Source organism: Patiria miniata, unplaced genomic scaffold, assembly GCF_015706575.1.
Source record: "Patiria miniata isolate m_02_andy unplaced genomic scaffold, ASM1570657v1 HiC_scaffold_1, whole genome shotgun sequence".
Classification (NCBI taxonomy): domain Eukaryota; kingdom Metazoa; phylum Echinodermata; class Asteroidea; order Valvatida; family Asterinidae; genus Patiria; species Patiria miniata.
The window spans coordinates 16463593-16482149 of NW_024037047.1; the positions used below are offsets into that span (position 1 = coordinate 16463593).

The 18557-nt window shown below is 47.3% G+C and overlaps 2 protein-coding genes across 2 annotated transcripts; both read left to right on the top strand.

Annotated features, from left to right (window-relative positions):
- Positions 1-1554: 1554 nt before the first annotated feature.
- Positions 1555-3894, top strand: LOC119730961 (lactadherin-like). Its single transcript, XM_038204032.1, has 4 exons — positions 1555-1618; positions 2544-2691; positions 3068-3233; positions 3739-3894. Exons 1-4 carry the CDS (start codon positions 1555-1557, stop codon positions 3892-3894), a joined length of 534 nt encoding a protein of 177 aa, XP_038059960.1.
- Positions 3895-13666: 9772 nt separating this feature from the next.
- LOC119730975 (lactadherin-like) lies at positions 13667-15825 on the top strand. Its single transcript, XM_038204057.1, has 5 exons — positions 13667-13718; positions 13870-14144; positions 14509-14642; positions 15013-15184; positions 15679-15825. The coding sequence occupies exons 1-5, from the start codon at positions 13667-13669 to the stop codon at positions 15823-15825; spliced, it is 780 nt and encodes a 259-aa protein (XP_038059985.1).
- Positions 15826-18557: the final 2732 nt, after the last annotated feature.

Here is an 18557-nt window from a genome sequence, read left to right on the forward strand (position 1 = left end):
CAGAATTTCCAGGAGCTTCCCTCGGTGGATCGAGTCGAACGCCTTCCTGAAGTCGACAAAGGTCATGACAGCTGGGAGATGCGTCCTGTTACCCCTCGATGATCCTTTCCAGAGCCAGTATCTGTGAGACTGTGGACCTCTTCTCTCTGAAGCCGTTCTGGTTTTTGCCCAGCAGAGGATCGAGAACTGGACGGTTTCTATTCAGAATCATTCGGTTGTAGACCTTTGCAACCACAGAGCTGAGGCTGATTCGTCTGTAATTATCAGCCTTCGTGAGATCGCCTGACTTCGGAAAAAGAATTAAGTTGGGCACTGTCCAATGCCTGGGTATTTAACTCTTGGTCAATGAAGGGATTTGTTGGAGATGTATAACAAAGCGTGTATATGAGCAACCATTTTAGCGCCTCCGGCACTATCCCTTCTTCCCCACATCTCTCCTCTGGTTTGATTAAGCCTTCTTGCAGTTTTGTACTCTTTGAGGGTGGTCCATCGTTGATCGGCAGGTTCTGGTTGTATTTCCTCATCCTCAGTCTCCGCTACTGGGGAATTACCAAGGAGGTTTTTAAAGTGGTTGTACCACGAGTTGGGTCGATCTTCAACAGTTTCCCCAGCAATCTGACTTGGTTGAGAAGAAGAACAATTTCCAGAAACTTCTTTGACGAGGGTCCAACCTTTGTAGAATGTTGTTTGTTAGCATGGCTATCTCCGATGCTCTTGATTTTCTTGGCTAGATATTTAGCCAACACCCCATCAAAGACCTTGTAGAGCTGTTCTTTCTTAAGAACATATACGCCCTCATCTTGTTTTCCCTCTGCAGCAAAGTTGACATCTGGTCTAAAGGACTCTAGGATTGTTTTAATAGAATTTGTCCTTGCTTTTGGGTACAAGTGTTAGTACCGTTTGAACAGTCAGATGAGGAAGCGTTTTTACTAGCTATTCGCTGCATCTTCATCCACTTCCAAAGATTCAAATCTGTTTCTCACTTCCACTGTGTATTTCTCTTGAAACAATTTGTCACTATCCAAAGCCTTCCACAAGTACTTGGCCTTTTTCTCCACCTGCTTCTTGAGTACTCGCATACTGAGTATCACCTTGGCTGAGACCACGCAGTGATCTGACCCCACGATGTTAAAGAAATTGAGCCTGAGCATCTCTGATGCTTTTCCACCACTTCTTCCTAACGAAAATGAAGTCAATCTGCTGATTGTGTTTCGCCTGGTTGTTGTTCGGAGGTAAAGAGCTATGTCCGGAGTTTCTTGTAAGAGTACTTCTGCTTTGTGTGGCAGTCAGTCAATCAAGACAGACAGACAGACAGACAGAGAGACAAGACACCCCTTCTGCTCCTCTCCCCCGTAATCCTAGTGACGCCCAGACGAATCTTACCGACCCCAACAATACCTGAGAGTATAACTAAGATGAAAGACAGGAAATTCATCACGTGATGATAATAGTTTTCCTTAAATCAAAGTGCTCTTGGTTGGTGTGGAGAGCCAGGCGAGGGTGTGTTACTTCGGTCTTCCACCGGAACCGGATCCTGAAAATCCGGATCACTGGATGAAGATAGTCTTGCAAGAGATACGGAAGCGTTGCCCGGGAAGGAGGGAACCTACCGCAGCTGGTAAGCGACCTTAAGATGTTAACCAAACCCCATGCACTAGCATGCGGATATCCTCAATCACACGACATATACAACTGGCTGGACCATTTTGTTTTCCAAAATTATGTTCAAATCGTCGAGGACTTAAAAGATAAATTGAATGATTTTTTTGGTGTAAAATAGGCATAATGATACTATGCTGAGGCTTTTGCTTCTTAACCCTAAAAGGGCCGGGTTATTTTGATCATCTCTCAGCCGGGGAGGGGGCGGATTCCGCCCCCCTAAGATCTCGGCGATCGAGTTACGAAAACATTTGAAACTCGGTACATGCATAAAGCAACTTTTCATAAACATACCCAAGACATTTCATGACTATAGACCAAAAGGTTTTGGAATTATGGCTAATTAATTATTCATATGTACTAATGGCAATTATGCTTTGTGTACACGACGTATACGGGATTTTTTTTATGTTTTTGGTATCAAAAGATGCGCAAGGCTCGAGGCTAAAAAGACATAACAGCTCGGGTCGCGGAAGAAGTTGAGGGGGGGGGGACGGATTCCGCCCCGGCTCTTTTAGGGTTAAAAAGAATGACGTTACTCGTTACTCTTACTTTGTCCTTAATATCCAAGGGAGCAAGCACATAAATGTCCTTGCAAATACAAAATGTACTGTCTTTGTAGTGAACATATTTCATTTGTTTTCGCCACAAGATGGCGCCCTGCTTGGCCGAAAGAGTCCACCTAAGCGTGAGGGCAGCAACGCCTTCAAATCGACACCACTGTTAAAAGAAATAGTTAGCGATTTTAAAGATGTTTGGAGTTACAATTTATCACGCATGATGACTTGTGAAAGGCACAACCGTGGGATTGATGCTCCCGAAAAAAAGTTGGTGAATTGTCATAATAAATTTGTACAAACTGCGTTCCCTCCCTTGCTTCACAGTCATAGCTGAGTGCCCGAGTCCAGAGCCCCTCGGTATGGAGGACGGGACAATCCCTGATGATCGCATCACGGCGTCCTATAGTTCTTCAGGCTACCCTGCCACTGACGCACGTCTCAACGACAATAATGTGTGGTCACCAACGTCCAGGTAGGCATCAAAGGGAAACACCACACCCGACACTCGATACAGGAACGGGATGAACAATGGCAAAGGAATATTGTCTTTGTAACAGTTCATTTGAATAGCTAGTGACTTGACTTGAGACTAATTGACTTATAATGGAGTTGAGGTTGACTTGCAGGCACTTGTCATTGACTCAAATAGTTACTCCACTGCTTCAAGACGGGTTCTAGCAAATTACCTCTCATGAATAATTTTGCGGACGAACTATCTCATATAGGCCAAATAAAAACTGAGCACTGTGATAAAGAAAGTTTTGTGTTAAAAAGTGGCTTTGTTTCCGGAGCAATGTCATGTCATTGGTTCTCATGCACCTTCACTGTGTGTTTGCATACATGTACAGCTACGCCAATTCCTGGATCGAGGTGGACCTCGTTGAGAGTACAGTGGTGTCTGGTATCATAACGCAAGGCTTGGCCGGGTGGTATGTGACGCACTACACAGCGGCGTATCAGAAGCAGCCCTCATCCCTGTATGATCGCGTGACTGATGGAAACGGAATCATCAAGGTGAACTAATTTATTACCTTGGTCTGACAACTACAACAGTGTGCAAACAGTTGTAACATCTCCAAGATTTTGTTGTTTTTGAATTACTCCTAGTCAGGAAAGACAAAATCTAAACCGGTTGTTTAATGTTGTAAAAAACCAAGAGGAAGAACTCTCGTCCGGGCGGGCGGGCTACTCACAAAAAGCCACATAATCCAAGTTATTTCATATTATATGCGAACATGTTATTATATTTATGGAGGGCTCCCTTGGATATAAAGAAAATACAAAACATAATTTGAAATATAAACCGAGGGGCCTAAATCTATAGCGTAATTTCGAATTGGAAATTATGCCTCCTCTAAACAGATTGTCTGGGTAGGATGAACTGTAGGCCTTACTCTATTTAAGGCTGCCCCGAAATACCCTGTTTTCGGAAAGTTTTGGTCTAATACGATGTTTTACGCAGTTCATTCAAAGACAATTGATTCAACGAAAATTTATTGTATTTTGGTTGTCTTTTCAGGTGTTCATCGGCAACACTAATGGCAATACTCCGGTCACTAACCTGTTTGATGAGAGTGTGGTGGCGACGGTAGTGCGCATCGAGCCTACTGAATGGGTTTCTGGCGTTGCTCTGCGCTTCGAGTTGCTTGGATGTCGCCGGAATTCATCCAGCTGAAGCAATTAATGCGATTCTGATCATCTTTGGTTGCAACATTTCTATGGATTAAAAAACTGAGGACCAATCCGATGGGAAGAGGTAATATTACGCAGTATTTTGTCTTTGTTGAAATAAATGAAGCAATCAATTGCATCAATTGATATCAAACAAACTGTTTTATATATAGTGCCACATAGGCAATTTAAATATGATACGACAGTATTTGACGATTCATGGTAAACTCACCAGTTTGTAATGCTATTTAACTTAATTCTCTGTTTACCGCAGTTTTGCTTGTGTATTTGAGTCAATGACAAAATTAGAGTAATTTGTCTTTACTTATTATCTGTAAAGTATGATCAACTTTGTTCTCTAATCTAAACCGAAATGTATAAGCACAGATTTACCCTTTTATTCAGGTTGTTTGCGTGTTTATAATACATGTAAAATGTTTCATTATTGATATTGTGCTTGAGGCTAATTATTTCTTATTTCTGTGGCATAGTAGTAATTAACTCCGAAAGAAAAAGTTACTACGTTTGGTTCAAGTTATTTAAGATGTTTATGGTTAACGCCGATGTATAAGTAGTTTTTGTATTAGTTCTGAATCGATACAGCGATTGCCATTCAGATAATATTATTGTCTAAATGCAGTAGTTCATTCAGCGTGAAGTAAAGATATTATTTAGAAAACCAAGTCATTTTTAGGGCATTTCTTGCTTGGATTAGTTAATGTAAGCGTTACCTTATCAGTAACTATAGATTCATTACAAATGTAACATGGGGCTATTTCAAATGACAAATTAAAACAACGAGTTATGTGCTACCTATAATCATCACACCTGGAATTAAGTTTTCAGCAAATGTATCATCCCTGTTCGTTAAGCCTAAACCACTCGTATAAGACACTGAGGGAAATTCAAAACAAGTCTTTCTTGTATATATATTGTGGCGTCCGTGCCGGTCGGCCGCCAGAGGGCACCAGCGCGGTTCCACGGTGGAGCCGCGCAGTGGAGCCCCTGGTGGCCGGCCGGGGAGGCCCGTCTTCCGGGCGGCGCATGCGCAGTAGTATTGTTGTTGCTGAAGAGAATAGTTGTGTTTTGTGGTGTACGTTTTAGTGAGGAATAAACAGCCTAGAGCCAGCAGAAACGAGTATATCTGTGTTGGAGTCCTTTTTTGAGTGCGTGTGAGGAACCCCAGAATAGTTCTACGCTACATTGGTGGCAGCGGCGGCACGCAGAAGGCGATTTTCTGCAATGATATCAGGAGATCACGAAAGTCTGGCACCCAACTCGCCACTCGGCGAGGAGGCAGGCTGGAGTGCGGGCTCACGGAGTGGGGGCCCGTCAAGTGGATCGGCCGGTGGACGAGTTGGAATCCTTTTTGCGGGATAGTCCGGGGAATTTTGGTGGGAGGAAAGGGGAAACAAGGGGGTTTTGGGGGACGGATTTTCTCATGAGGGAGGATGTGGGGGATGGTAATGTGGAATTTCTGGACTTTGGCGGGGCGTTAAGTCATTGCAGTACGTCTACCCCTGCGGGGGTGGGCATGCTCATTGTCATAAATTATCAATGACTGGTACCCTGTCCCACGAGAAGCCGCCTCGTGCTGTAGACGGTGGCGCAGTAGACGGTTCGTTCCATGCGGAGCGATCCCGATTTGTGCTGTCCGATGCAGCGGGGGCGGGGCTTCGTCGGGACATACCCCAGATATTCCGTAATAACACAGTACAGGACAGATCCCACGTAGGGTCGCCACGTGCTGTAGACGATGGCGCAATAGATGGTTCATTCCACTCGGAGCGATCCCGATTTGTGCTGTCCGATGCAGCGGGGCGGGGCTTCGTCGGGACATACCCCAGGTTGCTGGTATTAACACAGTACATGCCAGGTCCTGCGAGGGGCCGCCCCGTGCTGTAGACGCTGGCGCTGCAGACGTCTCGTTCCATTCGGAGCGATTCCGAGCTGTGCTGGTTGATGCAGCGGGGGCGGGTTTTCGTCCTGGGGCAACCCACAACCCCTATGTTCATGAAATTAGTGCTAGGCCCCACATGGCAGCACAACTCGGTGCTTACATGGATACGACTGGTGCGGCCTCCCATTCGGGGCGCCCCAGGCTGGATTTGCCCATATACCGGGGGCGGGAAACCGTCCGAGCGCGCCTCAGGCGGCACGACCGGGAGTGGATCTCCCCCAGCAGAACGTTCGTCCCCAATATCGCAGTATGGCGAGTCCTGACCTCCACTCGGAGCAGGCTCGCACTACACGAGTCAATGGAGTGGAGCCCGTGGAGTTGCTCCGCGCACAAGTCAATGGACGGGAGCCCGTAGAGTTGCTCCGCACACGAGTCAATGGGGCGGAGCCGACGGAGTTGCTCCGCACGGGAGTCTATGGGGCAGAGTCGACAGAGTTGCTCCGCGCACGAGTCAATGGAGTGGAGCCCGTGGAGTTGCTCCGCACACGAGTCAATTGACGGGAGCCCGCAGAGTTGCTCCGCACACGAGTCAATGGAGTTGCTCCGCGCACACAAGCCAATGGGGCGGAGCCGGCAAGGTTGCTCCGCACGGACGTCTATGGCGCGGAGCCGATAGAGCTGCTCCGCACGTGAGTCAATGGAACCGAGTTGCTCCGCACACAAGCCAACGGAGCGGAACCGACCCGGCTGCTCGGCCGTACACCACTGCAATTGGGTGATCCCATGGGATGTCACCACCCGGTGCTCCCAGGGGGGACCGACCCAGTTTCTGCCGTTACGGGACGGCAGGCTGTAGGCGATGTTTGGGCGGCCCCTAAACAGACGGGGGAGAGCGCTACCCAAGTGCCAGTCAAGCGGGAACTGCGACGCCTGATCACCTCGGGCCGGGGGATCGGAGACCACTGATGCTCCCCAACAGGTTTGACGGGATCTCATCGTGGTCGGACTACTTGATCCATTTCGAGAGTGTGGCAGCAGTCCGTCAGTGGAGTGAGGCGGAGAAGGCAATGTTCCTTGCATCTCACCTAAAGGGTGCGGCTCAGGAGGCATTGGCAGATATGACACCAGAGGCACGGAAGGAATATTCCTCCATCTTGGAAAACTTCGAGCAACGGTTTGGCGAGACAGCACAGATTCCGCTTCACCGGGCACAGCTGTCTAAGCGTACGAGGGGCCGGGACGAGGCACTTGGTAGCCTAGGACAATCAATCCGACGATTGGTCTTGAAGAGCTACCCGAAGTGGCCCACGCAGGCCCGTGAGGATTTGGCGGTTGAGGCTTTCCGCAATGCCCTGGGAGAAGAACAGCTGCAGCGTCACATCTTGTCCAGGAAAGCGATGACTTTGACCGAGGCAGTCACTCACGCGACCGAAATGGAAGCATTTCTGGAGTCGCAAGCGCAGAACAGAAAAAAGAAATCGATGGCTAGGGACGTGAGGTCGGTAGCCCAGCCTCCTCCAACCCCTGCCGAGGAACCCAAATTGGCCCCCGGGCCGTGTATACACCAGGTGCGTGTGCCCAGGTGGAGTGCTATGGGTGCCACGAATTTGGACACATCAGACGGTACTGCCCCCATCAGAAACGTCAGTCTGCCTCCTTCCAGCCACGACCACAGAAAGAGGAAACACCGAAACTTCCTGTGCCGGAGCCGGCTGTTCGGGCCAGACCGGCCTCGGGTGGGACGTCTAAGGCGAACTACGTGGCGGGGAGGATCGCGGGGAAACCAGTGCGTTGCCTCCTAGACACCGGAGCAGCAGTGAGTCTGATCTCGGAGCGAATCTACAACGCCTTGCCCAGTGCCGAGAGCCCGAACCTCCTTCCGTCATCTCCAGCTCTGAGGATGGCAGACGACTGCCCCATGCCGACAAGAGGGGGGAGGGGGGGGGGGGCAACTTCGACCTACAAGTTGGGGATTTGCGCGCAAACCACACCTTTACCGTGGCCGATATCGAGCCAGACGTGGTACTCGGAATTGATTTCTTGTCAAAGTATCACTGCGAATGGCGATCGGGAGACAACGCTGTCATCATTAACCGGAAGGCGGTCCCCTTGGGAAGTGTTATGCACAAACCCATGGTGGCGAGAGTGCAGCCGCTTGGCTCTCTTCTCACCAATGGAGGGTCTGGATGTGATTGAGCTGGAGGACGGGCAACAAGGATCTGCCGTCAACCAACTTTCTTTGGGTGACACCGGACAGAGGACGGATGCCCAGAGAGAGGTACCGCCCCATCTGCAAGACCTCCTGGAGCGAGGAGCCGCGAACCTTGACCGTGTTGAACGTTCCCGACTGGCTGAATTGCTGACGGAATTCGCTGGAGCATTTACCGGCCCGGACGGCAAACTTGGTCAGACCAAACTGATCCGACACACAATAAATACAGGGACAGCAACGCCTATACGTCAACCGCCGAGGAGATTGCCGATACATAAACGGCAAGAAGCCGACCGGCAGGTAAAACAGATGCTGCAGGTCGGCGTGGTCGAGCCCCCCCCCCCCCCCAGCCCTTGGTCATCCTCGGTGGTGCTGGTCCGGGAGAAGGATGGGTCTGTCCGGATCTGCGTCGACTACCGGAAAGTCAATGAGGTGACGCTGAAGTACGCCTACCCAATCCCCAGAATCGAGGACAACCTTGACGCTTTGAGCGGGGCGAAGTGGTTCAGCACCCTTGATCTGGCCAGTGGCTACTGGCAAGTCGGCATTGACCAGGGTGACCGGGAGAAGACGGCTATTGGGATGCAGAACGGTCTGTACCAGTACACCGTTATGCCCTTTGGCCTTTGCAACGCTCCTGCGACATTTGATCGTCTAATGGAGCAAGTGTTGAGGGGGTTGCAGTGGCAGGTGGCGGTGCTCTACCTGGATGACGTGATCGTGTGGGGGGCAGACTTCGAGGAACACCACAAGCGGCTGACCACGGTCCTGGAGCGATTCCGAGCCACCGGCCTGAAGCTCAAACCGAAGAAATGCGATCTCTTCGAGACGGAGGTGTCCTTCTTGGGTCACCTCGTGTCGGCCGAGGTAGTAAGGACGGATCCGGAAAAGGTTGCGGCCATCAGGAACTGGCCGCAACCAGCAAACCTGACTCAAGTACGGAGTTTCCTGGGCCTCGCGTCCTACTACAGGCGCTTCATTGCGAACTTCGCCGAGATTGCTCGCCCCCTCCTTGCCCTTACCACCAAGAGCCAAAGGGCGTTCTCCTGGTCGAGTGCTTGCCAGTCAGCATTGGAGCACCTCAAGGACGCATTGACCACCGCACCCGTGTTGTGCTACCCGAATACGGAGCGCCGCTTCGTCCTGGACACAGATGCCAGCTACTGCACCATCGGAGCAGTGCTGTCGCAGGAGGGGGACGATGGTAAACGAGTGGTCGCCTATGGCAGCCGTACCCTGTCTAAGGCCGAACGCAACTACTGTACCACTCGGAGAGAGTTGCTGGCCGTGGTCCATTTCGTTCATATTTCAAACACTACCTTCTTGGTAACCGGTTCCTGCTCCGAACGGATCATGGATCGCTGCGAAGGCTGTTCAACTTTGCAAATCCGAGGGGCAGACGGCCAGGTGGATTCAGAGGCTGGGGTGCTACGAGTTCGATGTGGAACATCGGGCGGGTAGGAAGCACACGAACGCCGACGCCGTCTCTAGTGTGGCCAGTGTGGGCGATCAAAAGAAGCAAGTCAAGAATGCTTTACTAAAGAAAGCCCCCATGCTCAGCGGGACGCTGACTTGCAGCCGAGCCAGTTGCGCGATGCTGGGAAGACGCAACCAGGGGAGGTGCAGGTGGGAGCCGTTACGGGGGCTGGGCAGGAAGAAGCCACCACAACGGAAGGGCTCCTGGAAGCCTGGGACCAGGAAGAACTCAAACGGGAACAACGTAGTGACCCAGAGCTGGACAAGATTGTGCGGTGGCTGGAAGACGGGGTCCCCAAACCCAGCTGGCGGGACGTCTCGGCGCTGGGTGACTGCCCGAAGTACTAGTGGGCTAAGTGAGAGACGCTGCGGCTGTCCCAGGGCGTATTGCAGGTGAAGTGGGAGCAGCCCAATGGCGAACCGCCGGTATGGAAGGTCGTGGTACCACGGTAAAAGTCGACGACGTCTTGCGACTGGCGCATGACAATAGGACTTCAGGACATTTGGGGATTACCCGGACCGTCGCACGGCGGAGACAGGCTCCGGTGTTCTGGAGGGAGATGCGACGCCAGGCAGAAGAGTGTCAGAAGTGCCACAAGTGCGGGTCAAAGAAGTCACCTCCTCGACCACTCAAGGCCCCACTTCAACAGTACCTGGTAGGGGTTCCGATGGAGCGCCTCGCGATCGACCTCACGGGTCGATTTCCGAGGACGAGGACAGGGAATTCTAGCATCATGGTGGTGGCCGACTACTTTACGAAGTGGGTGGAGGCGTTTCAGATCCCGGACCAGACTGTTCAGACTGTCGCCAAAGTCCTCGTCGAACAGGTCATCACCCGGTTTGGAGCTCCCCTAAAGATCCACACGGATCAAGGGAGGGAGTTCGAAGCCGAGCTCTTCCAGGGCGCCTGTAAGCTGCTCGGCGTCCAAAAGACCCGCACCACGCCATTGCACCCCCAGTCCGACGGGATGGTGGAGCGGTTCAACCGCACAGTCAAGACGATGCTGAGCTTGTTTGTTCATGAGAACCAGGACGATTGGGACAAACACCTACCGTACGTTATGATGGCGTACCGCTCCTCCCGCACTACAGCACAAAATTCACGCTCAACATGCTGATGTGCGGCCGAGAAGTGCAACTTCCGTTGGACCTGCTGGTGGGCCAGCCGGAGAAACCAAAGGCAGGCGCAGCAGAGCACGAATATGTGGAGGGGTTGAGGACAAAGATAGAGCGCGCCCACGAGTTTGCCCGTCATCATCTGCGGAAGAGCCAGACATATCAAAAGCGACATTACGATCTTCGAGCAGAAAGTGCCAGCTATAAGCCTGGCCAACCTGTGTGGTTGTATACCCCCTCCAAGAAAGTGGGTCGCACGCCCAAGTTGCAGTGCTGGTGGGACGGGCCCTTCTTGGTGATACAGAAGATCAATGATGTCACGTTCCGCGTGCAAAAATCCCCTCGAGCCAAAGCCAAGGTGGTTCATTCCAATCGGCTTAAGCCGTATCTGGGCGACGCTGAAGTGGACTGGTGGAGGCGCGTAGCGCAGAACCTGCAAAAAGGGGGACCGCCACCAACCCAAGACCAGGAGGTGACGCTACCACCGAGTCGCTGGCCGGATTGGGTGGTCAGTTAGCCGAGGAGGGACCACTACCAGTTCAGACGGGGAAGGGGACACTGCCATCGGAGGCGACGGCGGCTGCCGCCCCAGAAGGACCGAGCAGCGAGGACGCCGTTATTTCCCGATTCATTGCCCGTACTGTGACCATACGTTCGGGAGGAGGAGGAACTTACGGAGGCACCTAAACACAGCGTGTGTTGCGCTCAACCCGGAGCACCCATACCCCTGCCAGAGAGGGTGTGGAGTTCGGTTTTTTAGGGCCGATGTCCGCGCCAGACACCACCGTTTCTGCCAAGGGGACAGCGTGGCCGTGGTGATGGCGGAGGCCGATGCGCTGGAGGTGCACGCCAGTGACGACGACATGGGACAGGCCCCGTCCCCGCCTCATCTCTCCTGGCAGGGGACCCCAGACCCACCTCCATTCGGACGGTGTGGTCCGGCAGGACGGTCCCCTCGCCGCCGCCACTAAGAAGACGCATAAGTCCAGTGTCGTCAGGGGGCCGGGGGGCTGCGACCACCCGGAGCGGTCCTTCCGGCCTTCCCGACCTGAACAGGACAGGACGCCTGGTCGGCGGAGCCGGGACCGGTCCGAGCGACCCTGCCAGCCACCACCCCGGCGGAGTCCCAACCGGCAGTTCCCCTGGAGCCGTGCCCAGGGCAGGCGTCCTCGCTTCAGCAGGGCAGCGGAAGCAAGCCCTGGTTGCCCCCTGCCGACAAGGGCAGAAGGCGGAACGCAGACGGAACCCCTGATGTCCCCTGAGGGTCCGGTCCAATCGGACTGCCTGGGCGTCTCCTGCAGACGTACCAGGGACAGCAGTACGGCCAGCACTTCGAAGATCCCTCCGTGTCCGCTCAACCTTCACTGGGAGGAATGCTGCCCCCTGGAGCGCCTCCGCCCCCGCGCTACCCCAATGGCGTCCCCCGAGAGTTCTGGAAGCTGCTGGTCCGGCAAACGGAGTTCCAGCGCCGGCCGCCACCCACCAACTAAACCTTAGACTTGTTCTTTGATTTCTTGTTCTTTCCTTGCATTTTCTTTTTTTGTTGTTGTTTGAATGCTGTAGTAATTTTGTTGTGTCATGCGCCTCCGGGCCGGGTCCTCCCGGTTGTCCAATTGCGGATGCCGGCGCCCTGTTTGGGGACAAACAAGGTTCTCGAAGGGGGCGGTGTGGCGTCCGTGCCGGTCGGCCGCCAGAGGGCACCAGCGCGGTTCCACGGTGGAGCCGCGCAGTGGAGCCCCTGGTGGCCGGCCGGGGAGGCCCGTCCTTCCGGGCGGCGCATGCGCAGTTGTATTGTTGTTGCCTCGTTGCTGAAGAGAATAGTTGTGTTTTGCGGTGTACGTTTTTGTGAGGAATAAACAGCCTAGAGCCAGCAGAAACGAGTATACCTGTGTTGGAGTCCTTTTTGAGTGCGTGTGAGGAACCCCAGAATTGTTCTACGCTACAATATTTACAACATTATTCACATCAATTTATTTACAAATTTGTTTACTTCAACGATTGGACAAAGTAATAATCATCTACAAAAATTGATACCTGATGGTTGTTTACTTAAGCCTGATATGGATGTGTATACTTTAACCAATTCCAGATCAATGAGCCGTTTTTTTGGCAAAATATAACAATTTTGCAAAATAATCCCTTGAGTAAACAGAGTTTCTCGCTTGTCGCCACTGTCAAGCCCTTTATTTTTCTCTGTCACAATAAAATATGCGAAGAAGAGCTGAAAAATTCGAATAAAATTTAAGGAGATTCGAGTGTTTTCCTAACAGTAAACTTCAAAATAGAATCTTGCCTCTCTCTTTTTTTGTTTTTGGTCAAACTCCATATTTGTTGCCAAGCAGAGGCGTTGAGGAAGTTTTATTACAACTGTGGTTAGCCATAACCTTTGTCTTTTTTAGGAGCAGTGCGATATGACAAATTGTTTTTATGAACTTCATATGTTTCCTCAAACAGCGCCTAAGAATATATTCGTCTGGCATTCACTGCACGAAACTCCAATTCTCGTACATAGGCGTTCTGTATCGATTTGCCCCAATTTTGGTTGTTTTGTTCAGTTATTTTGTCAAAAATTTAATATAAAAAGTGTTATGTCTGCTTCGCGTCATTCCAAAGACGCCGAGAGCCCGTAGTCTTAATTGAGTTTCGTATTTAATATCTAAATTTCTGGATGATTTCGTTGCGCTTCAGACAATTTCAAAAGATTCATTATCCATCTTATAATCAACTCTTTCATATAATTTAGGCTACAAGTAATTGCTAGTCGTGCTGACCAATTGATTTATTAATATGTACGTGCTTGGCCAAGGTTGTCGTCGAAATTATAATCGTCTTGATAAATAACCACCTGCAATAAACAACTGACGCCACAACTCGCGTAGAATACACCTAGCCCCGCCCACAAAGAAGCCTCAAGCCAATCACAAAGTATGGATATTTGCAAGACGCTCGTGCTCGTTCGTAATTGGTTGGCAATGAAGGTGGCGTACGTACGTGCTGAGGCGTTGTCGGTGTGGTTCGTATACTGGTGAAAATACTCAACCGTATGGATGATCGTGCATTGCATCTGTGAGAATGGAAGGAGCGGTGCCTTTGATTCTGATGGTATCAGCGCTGACAGCTGCAGGTAGGATTGAGATTTCAAATCGCACTGAATCCTTATCAGTCCCGAACTCGTCATTTAACAGGTACTGTGTATACGCTCTCTTTTTTCTTTAATCTGCAAAACTTCCTAAGCTCACAGTTTCCTTTTCTTTCTTTGTATATAAATTATACAGTGCTGGTGTCATGTCAACCAGTTTGCTTCATCGGATCGGAGTACAACCCACAATCTGGAATCCCACCCCGTTGGTTCTTACCGTACAAAGATCCGTGCGAATGCACCGCTATACGTCTCGGTGGGATGCGCACCCCAGCCTCGTCGAACCGCAAGGGCGCGCCCCACTACCTGGACGAGCTTTTCCTGAGCGAGGATTCAACCGAAATTCAAACCTACTTCAACTGTAGTCGTGCGACAACATTTCCCACAGGTAAGTCAACAACGTATACACGCGTTTTTAATTCAAACTTACGGTACTTCTACTGTGCAGGTATACATTGTATATTGTGTTAAGGGTACATCTTATCAATCGTTACCTTTCAATGACATAAGTAAAATTAGGAATGCTCATCAACATATATTAATCCATTAATTCATAGAAAAATTTAACTAAAAGAACAACCCGAACACCCGCAAGTGGCCACTAGTTAAGGCGATGTGCCTTTTCAAACTTATTCTTTTCGTTGCTTTGGATGCAACGAACTTGGAAACGCGGATGTTTTTTTTCAGACGATCATAATGTGTTTCATTTCTATGAGTTTTCAGGTTACTGAAGAATCAATTAAATTTTTGTCCTGTTTGAATACCAGTAGTTGAGTGTTCGAGTCCGAAACCCCTCGGTCTCGAAGACGGTACCATCCCTGATGACCACATCACAGCATCAAGTCATCAAACAAACTGGCCTGGCAGCGACGGACGGCTGAACTGCAACGGCGCATGGATACCACAAAGGTAGGGATTAAACATTCAGAATTCCACGAAATGCACAAAAGAATGCACAAGAAGAAATTGACCCAGCAATGAATGCTATCCAAGCATTATAAAATAGTGGAAGTCATAGTGCTTTAAAACAAAATTCGGTATTCAAATTATGCGGTCTTCGGGGTACAGACGACATAGCCATAGTGGCGTGCGTGAGATCGAAAAACCAAAGATGTCTTTATGGTTGTAATGTTAAGCACGTATATATTCATCCAACACGTAGTAAGGGAGGGGAATGGGAGGAGGGAGGGTTTTCCATTCGCTCTAGTCACGACTGGTTCAATTGTTTGTGGAGAACAGTGATTTCATTCATCCCATTCTTCCTTCTCTCGTTCAACAGTGACGAGAAAAATCCCTGGATCGAAGTGGACCTCGTTGTGATAAAGGTGGTGTCTGGTATCATCACGCAAAGCTTTGACATTTATGGTTATGTGAAAAAGTACAAGGCGTCGTATAAGAATCAATCCTCATCTGACTATGAACACATGACAGATGGAAATGGAAACATCAAGGTAAATAAGTAATCATCCCCGTTTTCTGCTTTCTGACGATTTTGATATTCAGATGTATAATATTTACTTCTGCCACGCTGTCTTACATTAGTGTGATTTGTTTTCTTTCAAAATCTTATCATGTTCACGGTATCTTTTGTATCTTATATCCATAATAGAAGAACGCAATAAAAGGAAACGAAATATAAAAGGAGGGACGTAATTTCATTAGCAACGCTTTTAGTTTAAAGAATTATGGCATTTGTGAATCTGACTAAACCAAAAAGTGATTTGCATACCTTTCTTTAAGTTTGAAAGTTATGAAATGGGCCCTCTTAAAAGAGTGGAATTAAACCAAACATTTTTATTATGAAACATGTCATTTGCTCTCTCAACTTCAATTTGTATTGAACACCAATTTTCTTTCAGAACTTTGCAACATCACACAATACTTGAATAAAAAAGTATTAATGTGGTACATGCTTAACTAAGCCGGATATATTGTTTACATTCAGGTATTCATCGGTAACACTGATGGCAACACCCCGGTTACTAACCTGTTTGATGAGAGTGTGGTTGCGACGGTAGTGCGAATTGAGCCTACTGAATGGTATTATTATGCTACTTTGCGATTTGAGTTGCTTGGATGTCATCTGAATTAATTCAACTGTAGCATTTAAAACGAGAGTCCTGACAATAAGTTGAGGAAGAGATTATTCTAATTTAGATTGTGAAATTTTGAAAAGCAGTGTCCAAGTGGACACTCGACCTACTCGATTCAATGGTTTCTCTTTAAATCGTATTGTGTCTGTTCCTATTTTGAATCGAATGGAGTAATTTTTCTAACAGAACCTTTTCAAAAAAAAATGGAATGTATACTTATGGTAACGTTTATATATGTATAGGTTTAGATGTAAGTATATTAAGAAAACTTGACTTCAATAAATTTCGATTTCTCGCTTATGAAACTTGCTGTTTAATTCTGTTTACAATATATTTCAATGTCTTAAACGAAACTCACAATAAAAAGGTACAATGAGCACCGAAACAACTAATTCAGGGTTAGCCTTCTAGTTCTTCTTAGTAACTAAACCGTTTGGAACTATATTTAAACTTTACTTTTAAGTTTTGAATTCGAACAATCTGTTCACATTTTAAGTGAAGGTATAAATATTAGAAATCGCAGTGAAATGTTTTAGTCGAATTTGTTTTGTTAACGTGATGCGAAACGAAGAATCATGTATCTTTAATACCGATAAAGCATTTTCACTGAATGGGAAAAGACATTTAGACTTCTAGAAAGTTACTACACCCTTTATAAAACACATATCGTATAAGTAATCAGAGAGAAATTCGTTTTAGATATAGTGTGATTTTGTGCTGCTTATTAACTAATGAATAAAACTTTCCAAATAAAGTCTATAGTGCATGATACACAATGAAACAAAATACTCTTTTTTATCAGCATCTATTTTTTATTCATCTAATGCTTATTATTTGTTACCATTTGGGATATTATTCCTGCTGTATATGTGAGCGTATCCGAATCGCGGCATTGGTTTATTATACTGTACAAGTTGAGCCTAGTTTCAATATCGACGATAAGCTTCTGCAAACTGCGCAGAGCAGTGCCCAGAATCAAGAGAATTTTAATGACGCTGTAATTTTTGGACTACTAAACTGTTCCTTATTTCAGAACACATCTTTATCTTAAAGAGGAAAACAGTTACTGTGATTCGTTCATATAACTGCCTTGTATTCATCAGGTTATAGGGATTCTATTGATTTTGCATGAAGAGGCAATCGTTATGAGTCGGTGTAGCACCGCGTCATGTCGATTCCTGAATATGAATATTTGCATTGAAGGATATTGTATGATTTTCAAAAGGATGTAATATTGCAATATGGCTTTGCGTCGTTCCAAAGACGAGGACTACGTAGAATAAGTATTTTAATATCTGCCAATTTTAGATGAATGGTTGCTCGCTGCATGTTATTTCCATAGATTCATTGTTATCTTTAATTGTCCACGCTTCCTATCTAGGCCAGACTTTATTACAGTCCCTGTGGTTATTGACGTGAGGAGCATATAGCTGCGTGCGGTGCTGCACCGTATCGCATCGAATCTTTAATATCAACGACTTCAGTGAAGGCTACGTTAATTAACCCTGAAGCCGCTTTTAGCAGCTGAGACTCCGTTAAATTGCTACCGCATATTAAAAAGTTAACATGACGTCATATCCATGTTTATATATGACACTTCCCTGTCTATATACCTACTAAATTTGAGATCAAAAGTTCAAATAGTTCTGTGATTATAAGACTGAACACATTTTCGGCATACATCTCAGATGATGGTTAATAACTATAAGCAAAGTTTAAGTTGATTTTTGATTGTATAGAAAGAAGTTCTCAAAAGTGGCTTGTGGAACGAAAACATGTACAAAACCTATCGGGAAAAAAGGTGAGACAATTTTTTTTTACAAAAACAAGAGCTGTTTCGGTTGACTTGCCGAAACAGCTAATTAGTTTTGTCAACATACATGTACATGTACGTGGAGGACGGTTATTTTTGGTTATATCTAGGTTGGTAAATGTGGTTATTAAAGAAAAAAGAAAAGAAGTAATTTATTGTGTTGTTTTGTCCAATGAGTTTATAGTGATAAAGGTGACTTATAAAGGTGGTTGTGTTGATTATTTGCAAATATTTTACTTTTATATGTAAATGTTGTAACAAATTCAATTGGAATGTTGGTTTGTTGGTTTGGTTCATTTGATTAAATATTCCTAAAATATGAAGATACCTACATTTAAAGCAAAAGCGATGCATTTGAACTTTAATTCGATTTTGATGAATGAGGACTTGTCGATATGGAAAATATTCATTAAAATCAGATGGGAATTCATCATCTTGAGAAACAATTGTCACTGTACCAAACAAACAGGTCCGATGCGCCTTTATGAATCTCTCGCTGTTTTGTGACTATTACAGACCGTCGATTTAAAGGGCCCATATCATCGAATATTTGAATGCAATCCCTTAACAATATTTTCAATCGTCATATTGCTACGTTTCATGGATGTTATGCTGATGCTGATTTTTATCTTAATAAGTGAAATTGTGATGTCCTTTAAGAAAGGAACTGAGGTATTTATGAATTGGTTTATATAATCAAACTTATTACAACTCTATTTGGCCAAAAACGTTTTCCTTTGTGAGAAACTTTGCGATATAATAATTTTTACACAATTTTTGCGCGTTTTTACAAACAGAAATTCGCTTCAGACCATATTGGTTTTCGTATTCACTGTTTTAAACGTTACCGTTTGTATCGATTTGACCACGTTTTGGGTTGTTTTGTTCATCTACTTTGCCAAAAATTAATATAGGCCT

What these genes read in the sequence shown, in the direction of transcription:
- LOC119730961 (XM_038204032.1), top strand. Translation starts at nt 1,555, where the DNA reads ATGAAGATAGTCTTGCAAGAGATACGGAAGCGTTGCCCGGGAAGGAGG. An exon ending in GAGGGAACCTACCGCAGCTG is followed by an intron (nt 1,619 to 2,543) that starts GTAAGCGACCTT and finishes CTTGCTTCACAG; the next exon opens with TCATAGCTGAGTGCCCGAGT. An exon ending in ATGGAAACGGAATCATCAAG is followed by an intron (nt 3,234 to 3,738) that starts GTGAACTAATTT and finishes TTGTCTTTTCAG; the next exon opens with GTGTTCATCGGCAACACTAA.
- LOC119730975 (XM_038204057.1), top strand. Translation starts at nt 13,667, where the DNA reads ATGGAAGGAGCGGTGCCTTTGATTCTGATGGTATCAGCGCTGACAGCT. An exon ending in ATCAGCGCTGACAGCTGCAG is followed by an intron (nt 13,719 to 13,869) that starts GTAGGATTGAGA and finishes TAAATTATACAG; the next exon opens with TGCTGGTGTCATGTCAACCA. An exon ending in ATGGAAATGGAAACATCAAG is followed by an intron (nt 15,185 to 15,678) that starts GTAAATAAGTAA and finishes GTTTACATTCAG; the next exon opens with GTATTCATCGGTAACACTGA.